General features: G+C 39.6%; 1 protein-coding gene across 2 annotated transcripts; it reads right to left on the reverse strand.

The window, feature by feature from the left end:
• Positions 1 to 648: 648 nt before the first annotated feature.
• On the reverse strand, positions 649 to 15361 carry FAM133B (family with sequence similarity 133 member B). Of its 2 annotated transcripts, XM_034067237.1 has the most exons (12): positions 15202 to 15248; positions 14011 to 14063; positions 11367 to 11464; positions 10604 to 10682; positions 8354 to 8428; positions 8153 to 8185; positions 7706 to 7774; positions 7031 to 7126; positions 5751 to 5798; positions 4124 to 4219; positions 3478 to 3522; positions 649 to 1921 (listed from the first exon to the last, which is right to left on the reverse strand). In XM_034067237.1, exons 3-12 carry the CDS (start codon positions 11456 to 11458, stop codon positions 1835 to 1837), a joined length of 720 nt encoding a protein of 239 aa, XP_033923128.1. In that variant the 5' UTR covers positions 11459 to 11464; positions 14011 to 14063; positions 15202 to 15248; the 3' UTR covers positions 649 to 1834. The 2 variants fall into 2 exon arrangements, with proteins under 2 accessions (XP_033923128.1, XP_033923121.1); XM_034067230.1 differs by lacking the exon at positions 14011 to 14063 and having other exon boundaries at positions 15202 to 15361.
• Positions 15362 to 19574: the final 4213 nt, after the last annotated feature.

The following is a 19574-nucleotide window of genomic DNA, read 5'->3' on the forward strand; positions in this document are numbered from 1 at the left end:
CAACCACAAATCCCAAACCAAACCCCTACTGTTCACTGCATCTTGCCTTTATTTTAACCTCACTGACAAAACGGTGTCTAAATCAGTAACATCAAGATCAATAGGATAAAATAGTTGATAAAATATTCTTATTATGGTTTAGAAGGACACTGTTGCAACTCAATGGCTGTATTTTCCCCAAGGAATTAATCTGAAGTAAATTTCTCTGTAGAATGGCAATACAAAATCATGTTTCTCCTCTAGCTTTTAGTTATAGGTTGCAGACTAATAATATAATCAAGGTCTTAAAGGTCTTGAAATTCTTGGCAATATGGTATTTGAAAAATCTGTATGCAACAGAGGTTAGTTTTAAGTTAGCACCTGTGTAATGAAAAAAGGGTGCATCAAGAGTACAACCTATAGTTGACCACTCAGAATGGATTGGCAGCAGCTAAAAGGCCAACAGTAGGCCCAGCAATGGCTATGTCAGTGGACGATATAATGAGAAGTTCATGCAAAAACTAAAATCAAATGGTTGTGGTTTCTTGTGTGCACATTTAATTTATAAAAGCTTTTTTTTTTTGTTTCTAAAGCAACTAATTTAAAGTAAAATAGGTTTTTGATTTAGGTCAACATTCTGTAGCCCTCAAGTACAAAAATATAAATACAAACTGTTTAAACAGTATCTTTAATGAGATTCTGGCAGTAGTTTGTTTTATCTAACAAGACACATCACGTAACAGGTCTGCCACTGAACTTGCTTAGAGTAAAATCAGCTTCAATATGAAGCTGTTAAGGTATCAAAACCCTGCTTTTTACATGCTAAATATCTTCAGCAAGTGTGCACTTAAACACAGCAATGAACTTAACTGTAACTAAATACATACATGAAATTCTGTATGTGGAACGTAATTCATAGAACTGGTTACAACAAACGATTACCGGCATTTCATTAATTTAAAAATGGTACAAATCATGCAAAACAATTCTAAAGATAATGCAAAGAAAGCTACCAGTGCTTGCCAGATGTGTTCAACTAAACCAAAATAACATTAAACGAAATACGCATATTTACTAGCAAAGATATATCGCTATTTCAAAGGAGCAGAGGTAAAATCTTCAGGTTTTGAATGTCAGTTTAACTGCAAAATGCCACTGCTCTTGCTTAATGCAGAAGCACATGCTTAGAAGCCCAGAATTACTTATTCAGAGGAAGTCTGCCAACAACAGTTCTGGCTTCCCTAGAATCAGAGATGCAGCATGGATTAAAAATAGCAGAGATTTGCAAGGATCAAAGGCACCCTAATCAGTTAGCCAAAATGGTAGCATTCCCTTTCTTGTAAGCATGAAGACAGTAATGGGGCAGATAAACATTTCTACAAAGGTAGCATTTTAAATGTTATAATTCATTTCCCATTTTGTAAATGCCATAGCAGACACCAGCTTCTGACAGTTTATGTATGATAGTTACCTGCAGGATGAACTTGGGATTTTATTTGTCTTGATTTACAAATAAAGACTATTACTAATGAGTTGAAAGACTACTTTTACTATCTAAAAAGTTTAACTCTTCTTTTCCAATATTTTACACCTCAGCTGGACTACCATCTCACATAGTTTCAAACATCTAACACTGCTTACTGGAATTTTATAAAAGTTGTACCTCATGTGTTAAGCAGCAGGCAATAACAATGGTCTTTCCCAGCACAGCTGCACCTGGCTGGCTACTGAAAGATTGGGAGTATTTCTAAAACACAGGAAAACTCATGCAGTTTGGTAAAGTTTGCTGTCATTTCACAGTTTAAGTTTCCTTTCGTCATTGCACTTCTGTTGATAGTCTTGTTTTTTTTAAATATTATTCTGAATCTGAATTTGAACCAGCAATCTTCTTTTTCTTCTTCTTACCATGTTTCTTGTGCTTCTTTCTCTTTCTTGTTTTATCCTAAAAAAATAATAAAATTAAATGGAAGCTACTGTATAATAATATTGCCATCTATTAATTCTGTTAATGCAAAATGAGAACACAGAAGGAATATCTTTACAAAGACATTTCAAAAGATATTTCTATAAAAACCTACTGAGAAATCACAGAAAGAAAATTCATATTTTACCCAATAATCATCACTAATATGAACAGTCTTCAGTTTACCTTTGTCATGGTCTGTTTCACACCTTTCATCACTGTCACCATTAAATTTCTTAATCCTTAAAATGTTTTACAGTGCTTTATAGATTTCTGACAAATAAGGAAGTGCTTTGACAAGTAGTTACACGTTATGTATGGGGGGATAGCTACAATGTTTACAGAATTTAATGTAAGTGCTTATATTTACTGTGCAAAATTAAATAGTTCAACTACACTTGACTAGAATCTCCAGAGCTTGCACCTTGTTTATAATAAAATTGCACTGGAACAGGTTGTTGCAAATGCGTCAATCCCTGGCAGTGTTTAAGGTCAGGCTGGACAGAGTCTTGGGTGATATGGTTTAGTGTGAGGTGTCCCTGCCCATGGCAGGGGGGTTGGAACTAGATGATCTTGAGGTCCTTTCCAACCCTAACTATTCTATAATTCTAAAACAATTATGATCTCGATTATAAACATGAATAGACTCAACCCTACTGGATTCAGTACTGAGGTTAGTATCCTGATCAGATACACAATACAGACACAGAGACACAATCTTGTCTTTTTGTAAGCAGAATTTCAACTGGAATTGTTGAGTAGGTGTGATATTACGTAAACAAAACAATCCTCATATAAAAGCTTTGTTTTATACCTATTACTGACACAATTCTATGCAAAATATTAAAATCAATCACTAAAAATTTTACGGCAAACAGCTTATAGTATTCTGAAAAATCAAACAAGTTTCATGGAAAATGTGTATTACTACTGATACTCCTATGCATATTTTTCAGATGACTAACATAAACCTTCCCTTTGTCCAACTCATCTAGACAACTAGGATGTCTAATTAGGAACATTGCTGCTGACAGGGGAGAGACATACATCCTTGAGTCGGCATTTAGGATCTCAAAATCACTATACTCCTATTTGAGGAGCCTCCGGTATATGTGATGAATCTGGGTTCTATATAAATCACCACTGAACCTTCCTCTCACTTTCACCAAATCAACAAAATTGAGAAAAGTAACAGGTTGCTGATAGCTTTTTATCTGGTTGGCAGAAGAACTATACTAATGTAGATGTTGCAATGATTATGTCCTAAAGCCCTTTTCATAGTCTGGTACAGGGGCTTACCAAGGAAGAATTATGCCCATCACTAAACACAGGAACAGCACTGATGTGCTACCTTCTACCTTTAATTCTACAGTTGAAAAAGTGACTTCAGCAGGTAAATAGAGAAATAGTTAATTTAGATTCATGTGACAGTAGAATTTTGCTACAAAATATCTGTGTTATTGAAACATGGGAAATGGAAATTAACCAGGTACAGAGTATTTATATCCTAAAACTAGAGTAAGAATGATACTTGCTGTTTTATCTTTATCCTCATTGTTTTTCTTTTTTTTCACTTGCACCTAGAAAAAAAAATCCAATATAATAGGAGAGCAGCTTTGGCAATGCTACTTTACATAGAAGTTTGAGCTTTTGTTGCATATAAATGCATGATACAACAGTGGTAGAACAGACTGAACAATAATCCACGAAGAAACACTGGTTATCTGTATTATATTCTAGAATATGCATTATCCTATAAACACCCAATTTGGAAATATGCTCTGCTTTTTATACATAGAATAAGAAAAAACAGAGATACAAAGATAGAATTTTAGCTATCTTTAAATCTGCCAACCTATTCACTAACTTCAGAGAGCAATCTTGCGAAGGACACCACACCAATCACTTAGCCTCGTTTCATTTGAATACTTATTAAAAAGTTGGAAATTTTCAAGGGAATTAATTCAGAATGACTTGTAGGTGGTAGGAGCTCTACTGAACAATTCTTTTTACAAAAGAGAAAAATACAAGTAACTTTGAATGCGCTGCACTCTCACATCCCAATGTACAGAGCAGAACAATTTCAACAATATATTAAACCTAAGCTAAATCATTCATTCACTCATGCAATTCAGTAAGCTAAAAGCATTATAAGATCTGAAATTGAGGTTTCATACTGACCTCCTCTGTCTGATCTGATTCTGATAAAGATTCTGATGATAAGGGTCCATCACCACGATCGGCTTTCTTCCTTTTCCTGCGGTGAGTTTTGCCTTCCTACACAAAGTAATAGCACTTGTGAGTAAAGCCAGGCCTTTCAACGTTGCATGAGATTGCTCTGGTGAGCTAATTTTCAACCACCATCCTTCTCCTTGCTCTGGACCTGGCAAAGTTCTCTTAAGACTGAAGCTGTTTTCTTCCAATTTCTAAAGCCAGAAACTGAAAAAAAATCTTGCTAATCATCTTTCTGCAAGGTGGAATCACACATCTCAGCTGTGCTATTTAGTCCATTATTGGTACCTCAATCCTTTCCCAAAAGTACTCATGAAAAGTACATTATAGCCCATTTGACAAATGGGGGATCTTCAGGTAGGGGAAGACCTCTAGCCCCCAAAAGCTCTTTGCTTTCAGAAGATATGTGAAAGTAGCAGTACATTAAGCGGCTATGTTAGACACTTAGTCTTCAAGAGAAACTACTCAAAGTTAAAAGATGTTGCTGGGAAAAACAGGATCTAAACTTAAACAGTGGAAGTTCAGGTTAGATATAAGGAAGAAATTCTTTATTGTGAGGGTGGTGAGGTGCTAGAACAGGTTGCCCAAAGAAGTGGTCAATGTTCTATCCCTGACAGTGTTCAAAGCTGGGTTGGACAGGGCTTTGGGCAACATGGTCTATGAGAGGCATCCCAGCCTGTGGCAGGGGGGTTGGAACTAGATGATCTTAAGGGCATTTCCAGCCCAAACTATTCTATGATTCTATGAAATGTAAGCAGGAGCAAAGGGAAAAAAAAAAAAGAAAAAAATCAACACATTTGTCCTATACAATGGAGAATTTGTAGATCAAAGTCAATACTGTTGACTGGAGTGGTAGAGGCCGATGTGCTAAGAAAGGCAACTAGAGAGAATGATGAGGGTGGGCTCTAAAAGTACAATTAATTTACACATGAGGTAGAAATAACTAAAATTTAGGACACCAAGACTGTCTGCATTAAACATAATGGAAGGAAGAAAGTCCTCTGATGTGTGTATAAAATGGGGAGGTGGTGGGAAGGAGATTGTTTTCATGTTCTGAGAAAAGACAGAAAAAAGCAATTTCTCCTTAAGCCAATACACTTCTCTCTGCAATTTTTCAAAGCTGCCATAAGTACAGTATCTATAATTATGACTACATTTTGATAAATATATCCTCTGCTTGATGTTCCTTAATTTACAGCAATAAGCCAGTATCCTACCCAGCATGCCACTAGAAATATCATCACACATATTTTTAGTTCAATGTGACTGCTCAAGATAAAACCAAAAATACTAGAATGCAACTGATCTGCTACAGCAGAATAGATACTTTTTTCCATTTACCTTCATAACAAGAACCGACCCAGCCATTTCCACTAACAACAATTACTAAAACAGGAGCTGAACCAACTAAAAGTCTCCCTCAGACTGGGGATACTGAATACCTTCTGACCGTGTAGTTTTGGACAGAACATTTCCATAGGTGTAATTTGAAGCACTCAATGTTAGAGAGAGAGAGCATGCTCCATTACATTTGTAAAATGCAGTTCTGATACAAGTATTTCAAGAGTAAAAATACCTTTTCTTTTTCATAATCTTCCTTTGACCTTTTCTTTTTTGTGCTGTCCTAAACAGAAAGGAAAACATAAACCATGAGAAAATTATTTTAGGTAAAAGGTAGAAATTCCAGAAGTAGTCTGACCCATTGTCTTTTCCTGCCTATTGAAAGTCATTCTTCAAAGTTGTTCTTCCTACCTTGTAGTTAACAGGAAAAATATGAAAAAGCCATAATTTTGGTGCAGCTGCTAATTTCCTGAACCAGCAGTGTGAAAAGGTCTGTATAGAATCAGGTAACAGAATACTTGTAAGTACATGCAGACAGCTTCTAGCAAGGATACCAGCTATCACTACTATAACCACATATAACATGTCTAGCATATAGTAGTCCGAAGTCTTGAATCTCGATCCATGCCCATCTCTGCTGGTCAGGCAAGGGTTAAACAGATATTTCCATGGAGTTTTCAGCCTTTCAATTATAGCAGTAAGGGTCCTTCTGTGTCCCTTTATGTAACAAAAGTTTTCAAATTCCCATTAGCACGAATTCATAGGTGTACGCAAATCATGATTCATCACAGTTTATACCACACTGAATTAGGTATGCACAGATTAAAAGCCTACACAAAGAATTTTAACAACTTGCTGTATTACTAATATTTAGGCAAGAAGTACTATTACTATCCACTGTAACACAGTAAAATGCCAACAAAACAGAACAAATTGCCTCATGTTATCTTCTCCACTGTTTTGTTCATTCACTATGTCTGTGTACCTACATTGCTCTACTTTCAGCAAAGGAGAAAGACACTCTCCATTTAATATGCATTTGGGAAAGACTCAGTTCTCTGACAGTAAACTACTTAGTCCACAGGTATTTAGAAAGACAATATTCTGGCCACTAATATTCTGCAATACCTGTATCTTTTCACAGACAGTGTTCAACTAAATAGTATATTCACCAGAATTTCACAGAACACTCTTTTTTTTGAAGTGTTAATGTAGTATTGAAATTAAATATTTGAGTAGCACACAAGCTGCATGTCTGAATTCAGAAAAACAGCTAAACCTGCTGGAATAAACATGTTCATTTTCTAAAGATCAAATACTTTCTGGCAGGCATTTGAGGCAGTGACGTTAGATTCCTCACTGCATCTGGAAGATACAAGTGCAGCCCAGGTACAATAATGCATGGCTTTAAATTTTGAAGATTAAAAAAAATAGATATGCAAAAGTCAGAAATGTTTATGTCTTTGTTACATGGCTCAGGAAAACTTGCCAAGGGTAACACATCTGCATAAGTACCTTGCTGTCTGACTCAGATTCAGAAGTCGAGCTTGCTGAAGACTTCCGTGAGGAGCGATACTTCTTTTTCCTTTTCTTCTTCCCTTGCTTTTTATCCTATCCACAAATATTGTAGACAAAAAGGAAAACACAACTCTGAATTTATTCTCAGTAAAGACTTACATTAAATGTAAAGAATGCTAAATGTTATCATGTTCTCTTGAGGAATAAAGTATACTACAATTGCTTCTTTTAGTGGAGGACCTTCATAACTCTTCTGCATTGAAAAAAACAGAAACTGGTGAAAAATCCAGGTTCTCTACATTCTGCGGATTATTTCAGTGTGTGCTGTAAAATCTCACTATTTGTAACAAAGATTTTTGCTAAAAAGTAAAAATGGTACGTTTGCATTTTTATTATTAGATGGGGGACTCTATGGAAATGTTCATGGGATTCTATGGAAACTGGAACCAGAAATGGATCCAGTTTACAAGCCAGCCATGCAGAATTTGTTGTGTTCAAGAAGATATTCTTCAACAGGTATATATCTAAAATTCACAACTTTATTATATGTACCAAATGCATTAAATAGTTTTATGCAAACCAAGACCTCAAACAATATTCTAAAATATATTACCAAAAGCTGTGTTAAATAAGGCTCACAAATAAAACATGTTAGAATAAGTTAGCTCTTACCTCATCTTCTGAATCAGATGAACTACTGGAAGAATCAGAACTTGATGAAGAAGAGGAAGATGAAGACAACTTGACCAAACACAACAAAAAGTGAAGTTTGTGAGATGCAGCATTTTGTCTGGCAAATAGTCAAAAGTCCATCTAAACACTCCCTTTAAAATTTCTTCATTTGCAAGTGCCATCAATGGAATTTTACTTCCAAGAAGCTGGTCTTACATATTTTCTTAAATAAAATGGTGAAAAGCAACTTCTAACATTTTTCTTTCAATAGTATCTATTTAATGCTCTTTTCTTCCCTAAGCAGAAATAAAAATCTCCTTACAAAATGTATGCCACCCCCTCAAATACAAATCAGTTAACAGCTAAATTCAAAATTACATTTCCAAAAAAACTTATATGACAAATAGGAACAACCCCAAAGCTTAGAACACTGAAAATTTTGCTCACCCTATTAGATTTCTTCTTTTCCTTTTTCTTTTTCTTAAAAATAGAATAAAACAAATGTTACTTTGGCATCATATTCTTCTGTTGTGCATTTAGGATTATCTACTTTGATGGTGACTTTTAAAATATATTTATGAAATTCTGTATTGGCAGTATCAATGATAAATCCACTTCCAACACTGTATGAAATTGAAAATAACTTACCTCTTTCTTTTTGGAGGAACTCTCATTTCCACCCAGCAATTTCTCCCTGTGTTTTTCCAGTTCTTTCCTCCAATTCTGAAAATAAAACCAAACAGAACAGCAACATGAGTGTCATTTCCAAACAGCTTTTCTTTAAGAGATCTTTTTTGAAATCCCGTCCTCTACCTGACATCATAGTTTTTACAAAAGCCACAGAAAATAAATGACATATAATGTTAACCAAGGCTATAATGTATTTGATTTTACAGAATATTAATATTCATTGACACACCATGTCAGTCCACACCTTAATGTTTAAGTTCTTTAGACTCAAAAGATTGTCATTTATCTTGAAAGTCATCAACTGTGATGTATCACAGTGTTCATTATAGAGCACTTTGGGAAGACAGGGGACGCTACCAGAAAAATTGCTATTTTGTCTTAGATTTAAAATCACCTGGAACAAAATTCAAGTCAAATTCTTCTGGCCATTCTTCAATGTATGGGTATCTCTGTGTCTGTTCTAGGCTCTGTCAGTGTCAACAATGATACACACATCTTCATAAAAGGCTAAGCACACACTGCATGGATAAAAGTCTCCTCTCATTTCTCCTTTTCAATCCCTCACAAGATCTCTAGGTCTATCTAAAATCCCCTCTTCATGAGCTCTGAAACATCCAACCCACACCCACTAGACTGAAAACCTGCTGGCTTCAATCTGCGCTATTCCTGCTTCCTGTGTCAGACCCACCATGTGCTCCCTCCTTTTTCACTCTTATTCTGATCCTCCCTTTTTGTCACAATGAAGCTGTATTGGTATTGTATTGACAAAGCAACAATAATCCACATATTGTGCTGAAGGGACAGAAATAGCAGGAATTAAGTAAGATTATACCTGTGCAATGCAGTATGATACACAGATCCCTAAGTCAGCATCCTGTGAATTTATTGAACAGTGCTGCTGAGGCATGGTAGATGTGCCCAGACACAGTGCTGTGTGTTATGCTTTTCCACAGCCCAAGGTAACATCTGTGCAATATTACATACTTTGACATACCAGCTATCCAGAGCTACCCCAGGGGTCTCTAACAACAGCTTCTACTTTATCAGGCAGCTGTTCTCTTAAAAATGTTTTAACTCTGTGCTAGTGTTACGTTGTAAATAAAAAAGCACAATGCCTGTAAGTGAACTAGGAGACAGCACCTCATTCAGAGACTTGTAATCTTTTCAACCATTCACAGATTTGTTCTTAGGAGCTTTATGGCCATTTCACATCTCTCTGCATCCCTTCCTGCCCTTCTGCCATACTGAAAGGCTGTTATCTTCTTTCTATTCATGCTAGTTTCCATTATTTCACATTAAAGCAAAAATAAAACAGGAAAGGAATACAATAAAATACTAAACCTAACTCACCAAGCTAAAACTCAGAGTGCTGAGCAACCAATCCTCTCAGAATAGTACCCCATGACCCTCCAAATATACCCCCCATGGTATATCTTCTTAGGCAAAAAGGTGCAGCAAGAGTACTATGGGAGCTATGCCCTTCCAGTAGCAGAGAAGGAGCACCATCTACTTCAACCAGAAAGTCACAATGATGAGAAGTACTGCTTGCATCTTATCTCAAGATACCAGGACTCAAGAAGGAACAGGAACTGTTAAATTCATTGTATACTAATTTCTTCCTATGTTTACAACAGGAGTTATATGTGAAACGTTCTTATACTGTGCTGCTCTCCAGCAGGTACTGAATACAAGCATCAGAGCAGCTGCGTTTATAGCAGGGAACTAGTATGGAATGCAGCCAGTTTAGGATGAGTGTGAAAGAAGTACTTTATAGACCTCTCTGTACCTTGAAGGCCATTCTTTGTGCCATCTCCCACACTAACATTATGTGCACATTCCTTGCCAAAGGTGTCTGTTCCCGTAACAAATTCCCTCTTTTCAGTATATTTAGATTGCGTGACCTTAAACAAGTGAAGATTAGCACAACAGACTTTGGTTTCTCATACGTGAGAACACAGGAGTTTCATTTATCAATATAAATACATGCATTTGTGTAACTAATTTACATTTATGAAAAGCCTAAGCTTTATTCAGCAACAATTTTCAAAACTTTTAATATGTTTCTTTGAATTGAGACTTAGCTCTTACTGGTTAAGTGGTAACCTTAACTTCTGATATGAATAAACCAAAACATTTACTCATTAAAGGTTTCAGTGAAGTGAAATATTATGTAGTATATAAGAAGAATCTAATATTAACATTACCAACCTCATTCATCTTTTCTTCAAACTCAGCCAAAGCCCTAGATCCTTTCTTTTTCTTTTCTAGTTGCTCTTTCACTTCTTCCCTACATAAAAGAAAATGATAGACCATGATTTTCACAATTAAAAATACCTTCTTCGGTGTCTAATTTTTCATAGTTTTTTTTTTTGAAGTTTAGCTTTGGCTGAACTTCCAACAGAAAGAATGAAAGCATCTTTGATGTTATGCATACAGTAACTTAAACCTAATAACTTAAGTATTGTAGCTAAATCCCTCTGAAAGATCTAAAGCTAGCTTTGCAATTAGATAAATTGTTCTCTAATGTCTTACAAGAGGAGGCAAAATGGACAGAATGTGAAGTAAGTTGTTGATAACATCTCAAAGTGATGGCTTTGCTGGGTATGATAAATTGTGTTTTAAGAATAGACGAACAAAATCTTGGGTTTTTTTGGACATTAATTTGTTTAAGAGCTAAATATATCTGCAGGCTGTAGGTACTGGAATTTGTGACAGAGGTAAAGTGACCGAAGTTTTCCTCTCCTGAGAAACTGTTGCCAAAATATTTAAAGACAAACCAGAAATACACATTTTACAATGAAATACTGTTGTTTGTAAGAGAGGGGATTGAATACATTTCTAGAAAAGAATACTTTCGCCAGACAAGGAATCTTTCAACATCTATTTCTGGGTATTCAGAGAGGAAGTAGGTACAGAGGGAACAAATCTTTTACTCCAAAGGTCAGAAGGGCAGAAAAGTATTGCTACTTACCATGTTGGTCTTGGCCTGTTCAAGTAGTCTTGTATTGTTGGTCCTGAATTTGGGGCAGGACCTCGTGCTCTGGCCATAGCTATGGGATTCATATAAGCCTTTAAGATTAAACAACAAAAAGAAATATAAAACTTATCAGCTATGCTGCGATACCAAAATCTGACCTTTTTGTTCGTCACATTTTTCCCCACTCCCTGACAAACAATTCTGGCTTGTTTCTACAAATGTAAGCTATTTAACTAAACCAAGTTGATTTGGTCTGGCAGAAAGACTCAGATGCTTTGAACGTGAGCTATATTGTAGCAGAAAGAACTCACTCACAAAAAAACCATGCTCCTCTCAATAAATCCCCTCCCTGAGCAATGCTTTTGCAAACTGAGGACAGTATCCTGATTGCTGAAATATTCTTCCTTGGGAAAACATACTTAAATTTCAGCTCTCACTCTCTGGGACAACTGATCCTATATCTTTAAAGTTCTACTCAAAATTGATGACAGTAGATTCCACAAATTCTGCATAAAGTTTCTTGCTGTAACACCAAAGCAAGCAAGTGGTGGTGCTTCACTGCAATTACACATGTATGAAGATTCTGTGATTTAGGGCTATTTTAAGAAGGGGAAAACCCCCACTGTTATAAGGTGCTCCATCTTTCAAATCCATGCATCCTCTTCATAGTCATTCTTAAAATGCAATAGGTTATAAAAAATCCATTTAAAACTTAGATTCCGCAATCCACCTCAGCAGTTTATGGAAAAACTCTAATCTAGCAGACAGTTTTGTTTTTTTTTTTAAATGACAATAATTTCATTTTTGTAAAAGAGAGGTACATATCCCTCCTTATGTCATGAGGTTTTGTCACTACGCCATCCCAACACTTCACAATTTACTTTTGCAAAGCACAGCATGCGCTGTTCTTACTGTCAGTAGTTTGGAGATGAGAAAATAAAAGTAAAATCAGGTAGTAAAAACAATTTCTAACTTTGGTTGCCCAATCTGAGGTGTTTTTAAGAGTACAGCATTCTGCAGATTGAAGGTAAAGCTTTGACCACATGTGCAGCTCTTACATGTCTAACACTGTCTTTTATCAGTCCATAAATTAAGCATTCAGAAGCCACCATGCACAGTAAATGACCATTTGTGACAGCTGCCAAAAGCAGCAGCTGCTGCCTCCCTCTCCTCCTGCTCCCTCAACTGGAGCAGCAGTGGCCACAGCCACATCAAGTTTCTGGACTGTGAGCAGGCTGGTGACTTCAGCTCTTCTGGGTACATTTAGCCCTGGAAGAGGGTCTCCGGGCTCAGCCTGGGATGGGCCAGAGGGCAGCACTCCCCACAGAGAGTCTGGATCAGCTGGACCACACTGAGCAACACAAGTACTCTTTCAAATGGACCATTTTTTGACCCAAGTTGACTCTGCAACTCTTAAGGGTGATATCTGCTGCCATTTCTTGGGCCTTTGCTTTGTTGAATTCATATAAACAGACTAAATAACATGGTCAGGTAAAGCTGAGGTATTCAAATTTAAATCAGTTTAGTCTCACCACCTAAGCTTGGGATTTTCTTTTGTAGCCAGCTGGATATATACACTCAAGTAGTTACGGGACTTAAAGATATATATTCACATTATTAACCCTAACATTTTATTATATTACAAATCCACAAGTGAGTCAATATTCATTTGCATTCAGCTTCAAGTAGAAAAAGTATTCCTTTAGCAGTGGAGGAAAACAGTATTTGAACACTGTTTTCATTAAACAAAAGCAATTTCAGTGCACTAGATTTGACTAGACAACAGAAATGTAATTTAATTGGCTTACTCCAGAGAGTAAAGTGCGTCAACTCTTTCTGGTTACCATTTCAGAACTTAGATCTAAAGCTCTATCTTCTCATGTAATTATTACTCCTAAAAACAAGATCTCCTGCTGCTCTTAAATAAAAATTAGTAACTTTTTCATCTGAGCTTACCTGAAATGAACACCCGCCTGCCTCCCAGCAAACCTCCCTCTCTACCTGCGGAAGAGGCTATGACTGTCAAATGTTGTTTTTCTACTTGCTTAAACTGACCCCAGGAAACTATCTAGGAAGCATCCTCTGTTCAGTGGCTTGCTTTAGCTTTCTTGCAGCAAGCACATGATGACTGTTTCACAATCGGGAAATTTATGTCTTAAACCACATTCTTATAATTTCAGACAGGTTTATTAATGAATAATTACATTGCCAATAACAATTTCTTAGAAGTATTTCCAATACTCTGCCAAACTGCACGTCACGAGCCAGAGAGAGCACAGAAATGCACCCTCAGTAAAGAAAGTGCTTGTCTGCACATTCATTTTCTTCTGCTGGCATTTTGCTCAGCAGTCATTAAAAGGTATTTCTTATATAGCTTTCATGCTCCTGAAAAGCACAAGGCACCTTCCATCAGCTCCAGTTCTCTGGGCAAGCAATACGAACTACTATCACCTTGAGAGTGTCCTGCAGATGTAAAATCCCCCTGATTAATTTTCCATCTCCAAATAGTTAAAGTGATGGCGTATTTTAAGAAGGGACCTTGGAAAAAAAGTGACAGGTAGAAAGCTCTATGATCACAGAAGAGAACCAAAGGGTCCTATAAGTTGTCTGAACTAGCAGTCATCATGGCATAACAAACCTTATGTAAGAACGTAAAAATCTGATGGCATAGCTACGTGCATCCCAACTGCCCTACGGAAAAGGAAATTAAGAATAAATAACTGGACACCCAAATCTGTTATAAGAGGGCAATACATTTCAAGCATTGGCTGGGTCTTGCAGTCTTAACACTGTCAACTCTTCTCAGTAGATTCCATCATTTTGGTGCCTCAATAAAGCAATCACAACTATCCATTTGTATAATGTGTATGTTTATTACATATTATTCCACCAAGGTAAGCAAAAACTTTCTACTGAATGGATCTGAATGTATTCACAGTACATACTAGGAGGAAAGAAACAGGGAAAATAGAAAGTATTAAGTTTTTCATCATAAATCTCATTAACTGTAAACTTACAATGCCTACATGAAACATGAGCATAAGATGAATGGCTAACTGGTACAAAAAAGTTTAAAGAAAAATACTAGGAGGAATGAATGTGGTGACAGTACAGAATCTAGCTCTGCAATCAGGTGTAAGTGCATTTCGGGCCATCTGAATTGCTGCCTCCCGAGGTTAGCAGAGCTCTGCACAAAGCCACATTTCCAGTTGCTCAGGTACAGCTGAACGCTAAGTTTAAGGCAATGCGGCTCAGTAAGGACCAGAGCTACTTCAGCGAATGCTGCAATTCCCACTGGGAACGTTTTATTTTCGCAAGGACCAGGCCAGCCTCTCAGTCATGTTCACTAGCAGCTCACAAGGCGGGCACCGGTCACGACCGCAGCCGAACTTAACAAGGCACCCGCAGCCGCCCGCCCCACACGGGACCCCCGGCACCCGAGCCGCCCGTGCCGGCCGGGCGGGGCCGCAGGCACGGCCGCCTTTGTTATCTGGCGGCACGAAGCCCCAAGGCCTGCCGGGCCCCAGCCCCGACCCTGCGTAACCGGCCTGCCCTCAAGTGCCTCCCGCCCGCCACCACGGGGCCCCTCTCCCCCCTATCTGCGGCGGCCGAACCCTTCTGCCCTCCCCGAAGCGCCTGGATCACGGCAGCGGGCCGGACAGGGCCGGCTCGGCCGCCGCCGGGTGCGGCTGCCAGGGCTGAGGCAGCGCCCAGCTCCCCACAGCCTTCCCTCCCGCGCTGCCCGCGCCTGTCGTGGATCCCAGCAGCGGCCGCCCTGCCGCCCTGGCTCCCGCTGCTGCCTCCCCTCCGCGCTGCCCGTGTTACTCACCACCCGGTTGTCCCGCTTCCCCATGGCGCCGCCAGGACCCCTCGCTGCCGCCCGCCGTCGTCGTCTGGGCCCGGCTCGGGGCCCCTTCCCAGCGCTCGGGAAGCCGCGCCGCAAGCGCCTCGGCCCAGCTCGGCTCCGAGCAGCCGCCGAGCTGCGGAGAGCGGTGATAGCCGCGGCCACGCAGCGCCGCCTGCCGGAGCCACGGCGACACCGCGGCCGTAGCGTCCCCTCGCTGCCGCAGCCGTTAGTGCCCCGCCTCTGCCCCTGGTTCCGCTGGCCCCTCGGCGGAGAGGCGAGGCCGCTCAGCCAGCAGGGGCGGTGGCGCTGGGGAGGACAGGGACGGAGCGGTCGGAAGAGGAAGGGCGGGAGGGAGTGATGGAGGCGGGGACGCTGTGATGCAGGGCGCTGGCTGGAGTGGCGGCCATGGCCCCCGCAGGGTGAGCGTTGTCGTGAGTGGGCAGCACTCGGCCTGCCTGAAGGAAGATAAAGCTGGGCCGGCGTGCGGGAGGGGAGCGGCTCTGAGAGAGAAATGAAATGTCAGCGTGCACTTGTGTCCCGGGCGGAGCACCGTCTGGAATAAACACCCTGAGAGGGGACGGAATCCCGTTGTGAGGGTTTTTTTTTTCCCCCTATTGATGTGCCTAGTCACAGGTGGAACAGCAGTGTTTTTTCTTCAGTAGGTGCGTAGCCTAAGGTATTGTGAATTAGCAGCCTGACCTGGCGTAGAATTCTATGAAATGGGGCTCTGTTTGAAAAGAAAAAAAAGGAAAAAAGTGCATATTAATCACTTCCCAGCAATCTGCACTTCAAAATAACGAACACGGTAATATTGACAGGGCTATTATTGCTTTAGGTTAATGGAAATGAGGAGAGGAGCCTGGGAGTTACCAGTTTCTGCCAACTCAGAATTTCAAGTGTCCATTTCTTAAAGAGTTACCATTACAAATCACCACATGTCAGTTATAGCTTTGTAAAAACGAAGAAACATAATTGCATGTTCCCACATTATTCCTACAAAGCGCAAATGAGCTTTGCTTCTGCAATAGTATTGCTGTGTCCATCCTATTTGAGAAGAGCTGGAAAAATTGGTGAGCCCACGGGGGTTAGTGGTACCACATTCCTTACTTGTAACCAAGAGCAGGTGGTGAGGAACTAGAAGAAAACCAAGAAGGTGATGGCAGCAGAATTGCAGCTATTGACTGCTGAAAATTGCAATGTGGTGCGTCAGGGATGGCAGAAAATAGTTGGTTATGTCCTGAAACAAGGACGGCCGCTTTGGAAATGCATCAGGCCCAAGCTCTCACTGAGCTGCCTGTGGTGCTGCAGGAGTACGCTGACAACAGAAGAAACAAACTGCATTAAAATACAAATAAGAAGAGGATTATTACTAAATGTATCATGATAATGTTTGTGAAGCATGGGGATATCCTCACCCTGGGCACACTTTCAGACGTGGGCCATTTTAGAGCACCCCATTGCAATCCAGTTCTAGGTGATTTACACCACTGCTGTCCCCAGCACTGCTGCAGCCCTTGGTGGCACAAGGGTGGCCCAGGGTGTGGAGGGCGCACGGCTCTGTCTGTCCATCCCTGTCCCTCTGGTGACATGGTGGCAGAACTGCAGGGCCTTGTGTGCTTCAGCTCTGCTGCAAGAGCGGATGCGATACCTGAGCAGTGTCAGGCCTGCCAGGACAGAATTGCCTGCAGAAATGGGAATTGGGAGAGTTTATTCATCCAGCGCTTTGCACCGTGAGGCTGCAAATCGGAACACGTGCCACTGTGGGAAGGCAGGGGTGCGGGTCCCTCTGCCCGTGGAGGCGGTGGGGAGGAGGGCGTCCTCCCCTGGCACTCTGGGGTATTTTAATTAGACTCCCATTAGCTCTTCTTCCTTGGCTGTGCAGGAAGCTCGGGAGTCCAGCCAGAAATCCAGCCAGCTAAGTCAGATTGCTAAAAACGGATGAAAATACTTAGGGAAAGTCTTCTGAGTAACAGGAAGATGACCTTGGTTACTGAAGGGGGAACAAAGCAACATAACTGAGGGGTGTAAAATGAGGAGTGTCACAGACACTGTAAATCTTGCTTTCTGCATGTCACTAAATGGCAGGCAAACGACAGACAAAGGCAATGCGTTTATATCTTAAAAATGAACATTTGTTTCTATGGTGCTCATAAGCATGTGACATCTAGTGTCATTAGATAATTTTGAGGCAAAGAAAGGATGAGAACATTAATGTGAATAACGAGAAGAGTAACATTTGTGCTTATTTCTACAAGGTTGTTAGTATTCTGTGTAATGGATTTCTTTTGAAAACACAATTTTTACTTCCATAACTGGGTTTTATGAACTTCATGCAGGGGTAAGTCACCTTCTCACAGACGAGGGCAAGGAAAAAATATCCGTTTGAAGAATTTATCCTGTAATTGTCCACAGGCTGTTGGATTTTCTTCTGTGGTACCTTGCCCTGAGCACTATCAGAGATAAACCACTGGATAGTATCCAGATCTATATGTTAGCTCCCACTGTTCAATACTTCCATGATTTTCTCCCCTTTTCACAATGCATTAGCTGTGGCGAAAATGGGTTATTTATGGTGCTCTGCTCCCAGCCACAGGCCTAACTGCAGCTGATTTTGTGCCTGGACTGCTGCTTGTAATCTTATAATGTGCTTAAAGCCTGATCTGCAATGTCACATGAGGTAAAGGTGGCTGCTGTTTCTATTTAATGCTGTGTCACACCTACAGCATATGTAACTATGACTGGTAAAGAACTTTCATGGTTCCGTATAGTTTCTAGGGCAGCACAAAGTTTTGCTTCCAAGTTACAAAATCCTTTGTGGTGTGGTAAACTTTGCAGTCATTTCTGTCTAGAGCATTCATCCAGAGGCTGAAATCTGGATGTTTGAGCTAATAATTTTTAGGTTTCTATGCCTGCTGGCTCATTGGAGGCCTCATCAGTAGAAACTACCTGATCCTGCTCTAAAGAGTTCTTAATGATCCTTACAATAAGCTGAAGCCTTGAGTTGTTTCAGAGAGGATTTTTTGGCTGGTTGGGAGTGAAGACAGGAAATACGCATCTGGTTTTAGTTTAATGTTGTGTCGTTTTGTGTTTGACTCAAGACATGCACTTTCTATGATATTAGTTACAGCAATGTTACTAGTCATATTTGTAGTCAATCAAGAAAAAACAGTCATCAATCATGCTCAGCCTCTTGAATGATGGAAAATGAAGGCAGGGGAATCTTTAGGAACACACAAATACCACATATATTAGTGCAACAGCTGAATCAAGTAACATTTGGGGAAAATATTGCATTTCAGGAATGACTGAGAGCCAGTATAACTGAATTAAAGCACGTGTGGCCTAAACCAAACCAAAGATTTCAGTAAAGAAACCAGTGCTGAACCATACAGTGTTCACAGCAATTGCACTCATGTTGCACCTTTGAAAGAAAAAGGGATCACTCAATTTTGTATGTTTTTTTTTTAATGCAATTCATCCTACATAAGCAATAAAGTAGTTCAGAAATGAGAAAATAGGACAAACGTGGTTAGATTTCCCTAAAACTAAAGGTATATATATGGGAAGGGTGTGCATGTGCTTATGGTCCTGTGTCTGATTGTGTGTATGTTTGTTGATTCTCTGGAATACCCATGGTGTTGGGAAAAACACTTGCAAACAGAAAAACTAGAGAGCAGTGTTGCTAATTTTCTGTATTTAATATACAATATTACTGCATTTGTATTCATTTTACATTTTTAGATAAAAGACAAATATAGCTAGAAAGGTGAAATAAACCTCAGGAAAGCAGTCTTAAATATGAAACTAATTTTTTTTTTGCCTTTTTACTTTCCAATAGTTCGGGAACAACTAAAAAGAACTTGACACCATGAAAAATTTTATTATAATGATTTTCATTCTGAACCCTCAGCACCCAACAATAAATACACAACTTTGCTTTTCTTGCACTGCCAGCAGCAAAACGTTCAGTTCCAAAGGACTGTAATTCTGATATAATACAATATTGATAACCTTCTGTGTGCCTTAATTTAAGTTTGCTGTATTGACACGATTATTTTTGCAGTCGACCATCTTTACAAATGTGTAAAAGCGAAAAAGTATGTTATATGGTAAGGTGCATGCTCTGGTGAACTTCAATGCAGTCAACGTAAAATAGCCCCAGCTTAGGGTGTTCTTAAAGCGGAAAGCCCCAAGAGGTGCAACAGGGGACACAGGGAGCAGGCATGCGGTTAGCTCAAGGGGCTGCTGCGTTTGAAAGCTTGCAAAGGGAGCTCTAGAGCTTCTAACATGGTGGCTACATGATTTCCCAGCCACTCTGTACAGCAGAAACATACTTTTCCCCAAGGCGGATACGG

Source organism: Melopsittacus undulatus, chromosome 1 (assembly GCF_012275295.1).
Source record: "Melopsittacus undulatus isolate bMelUnd1 chromosome 1, bMelUnd1.mat.Z, whole genome shotgun sequence".
NCBI classification, from domain to species: domain Eukaryota; kingdom Metazoa; phylum Chordata; class Aves; order Psittaciformes; family Psittaculidae; genus Melopsittacus; species Melopsittacus undulatus.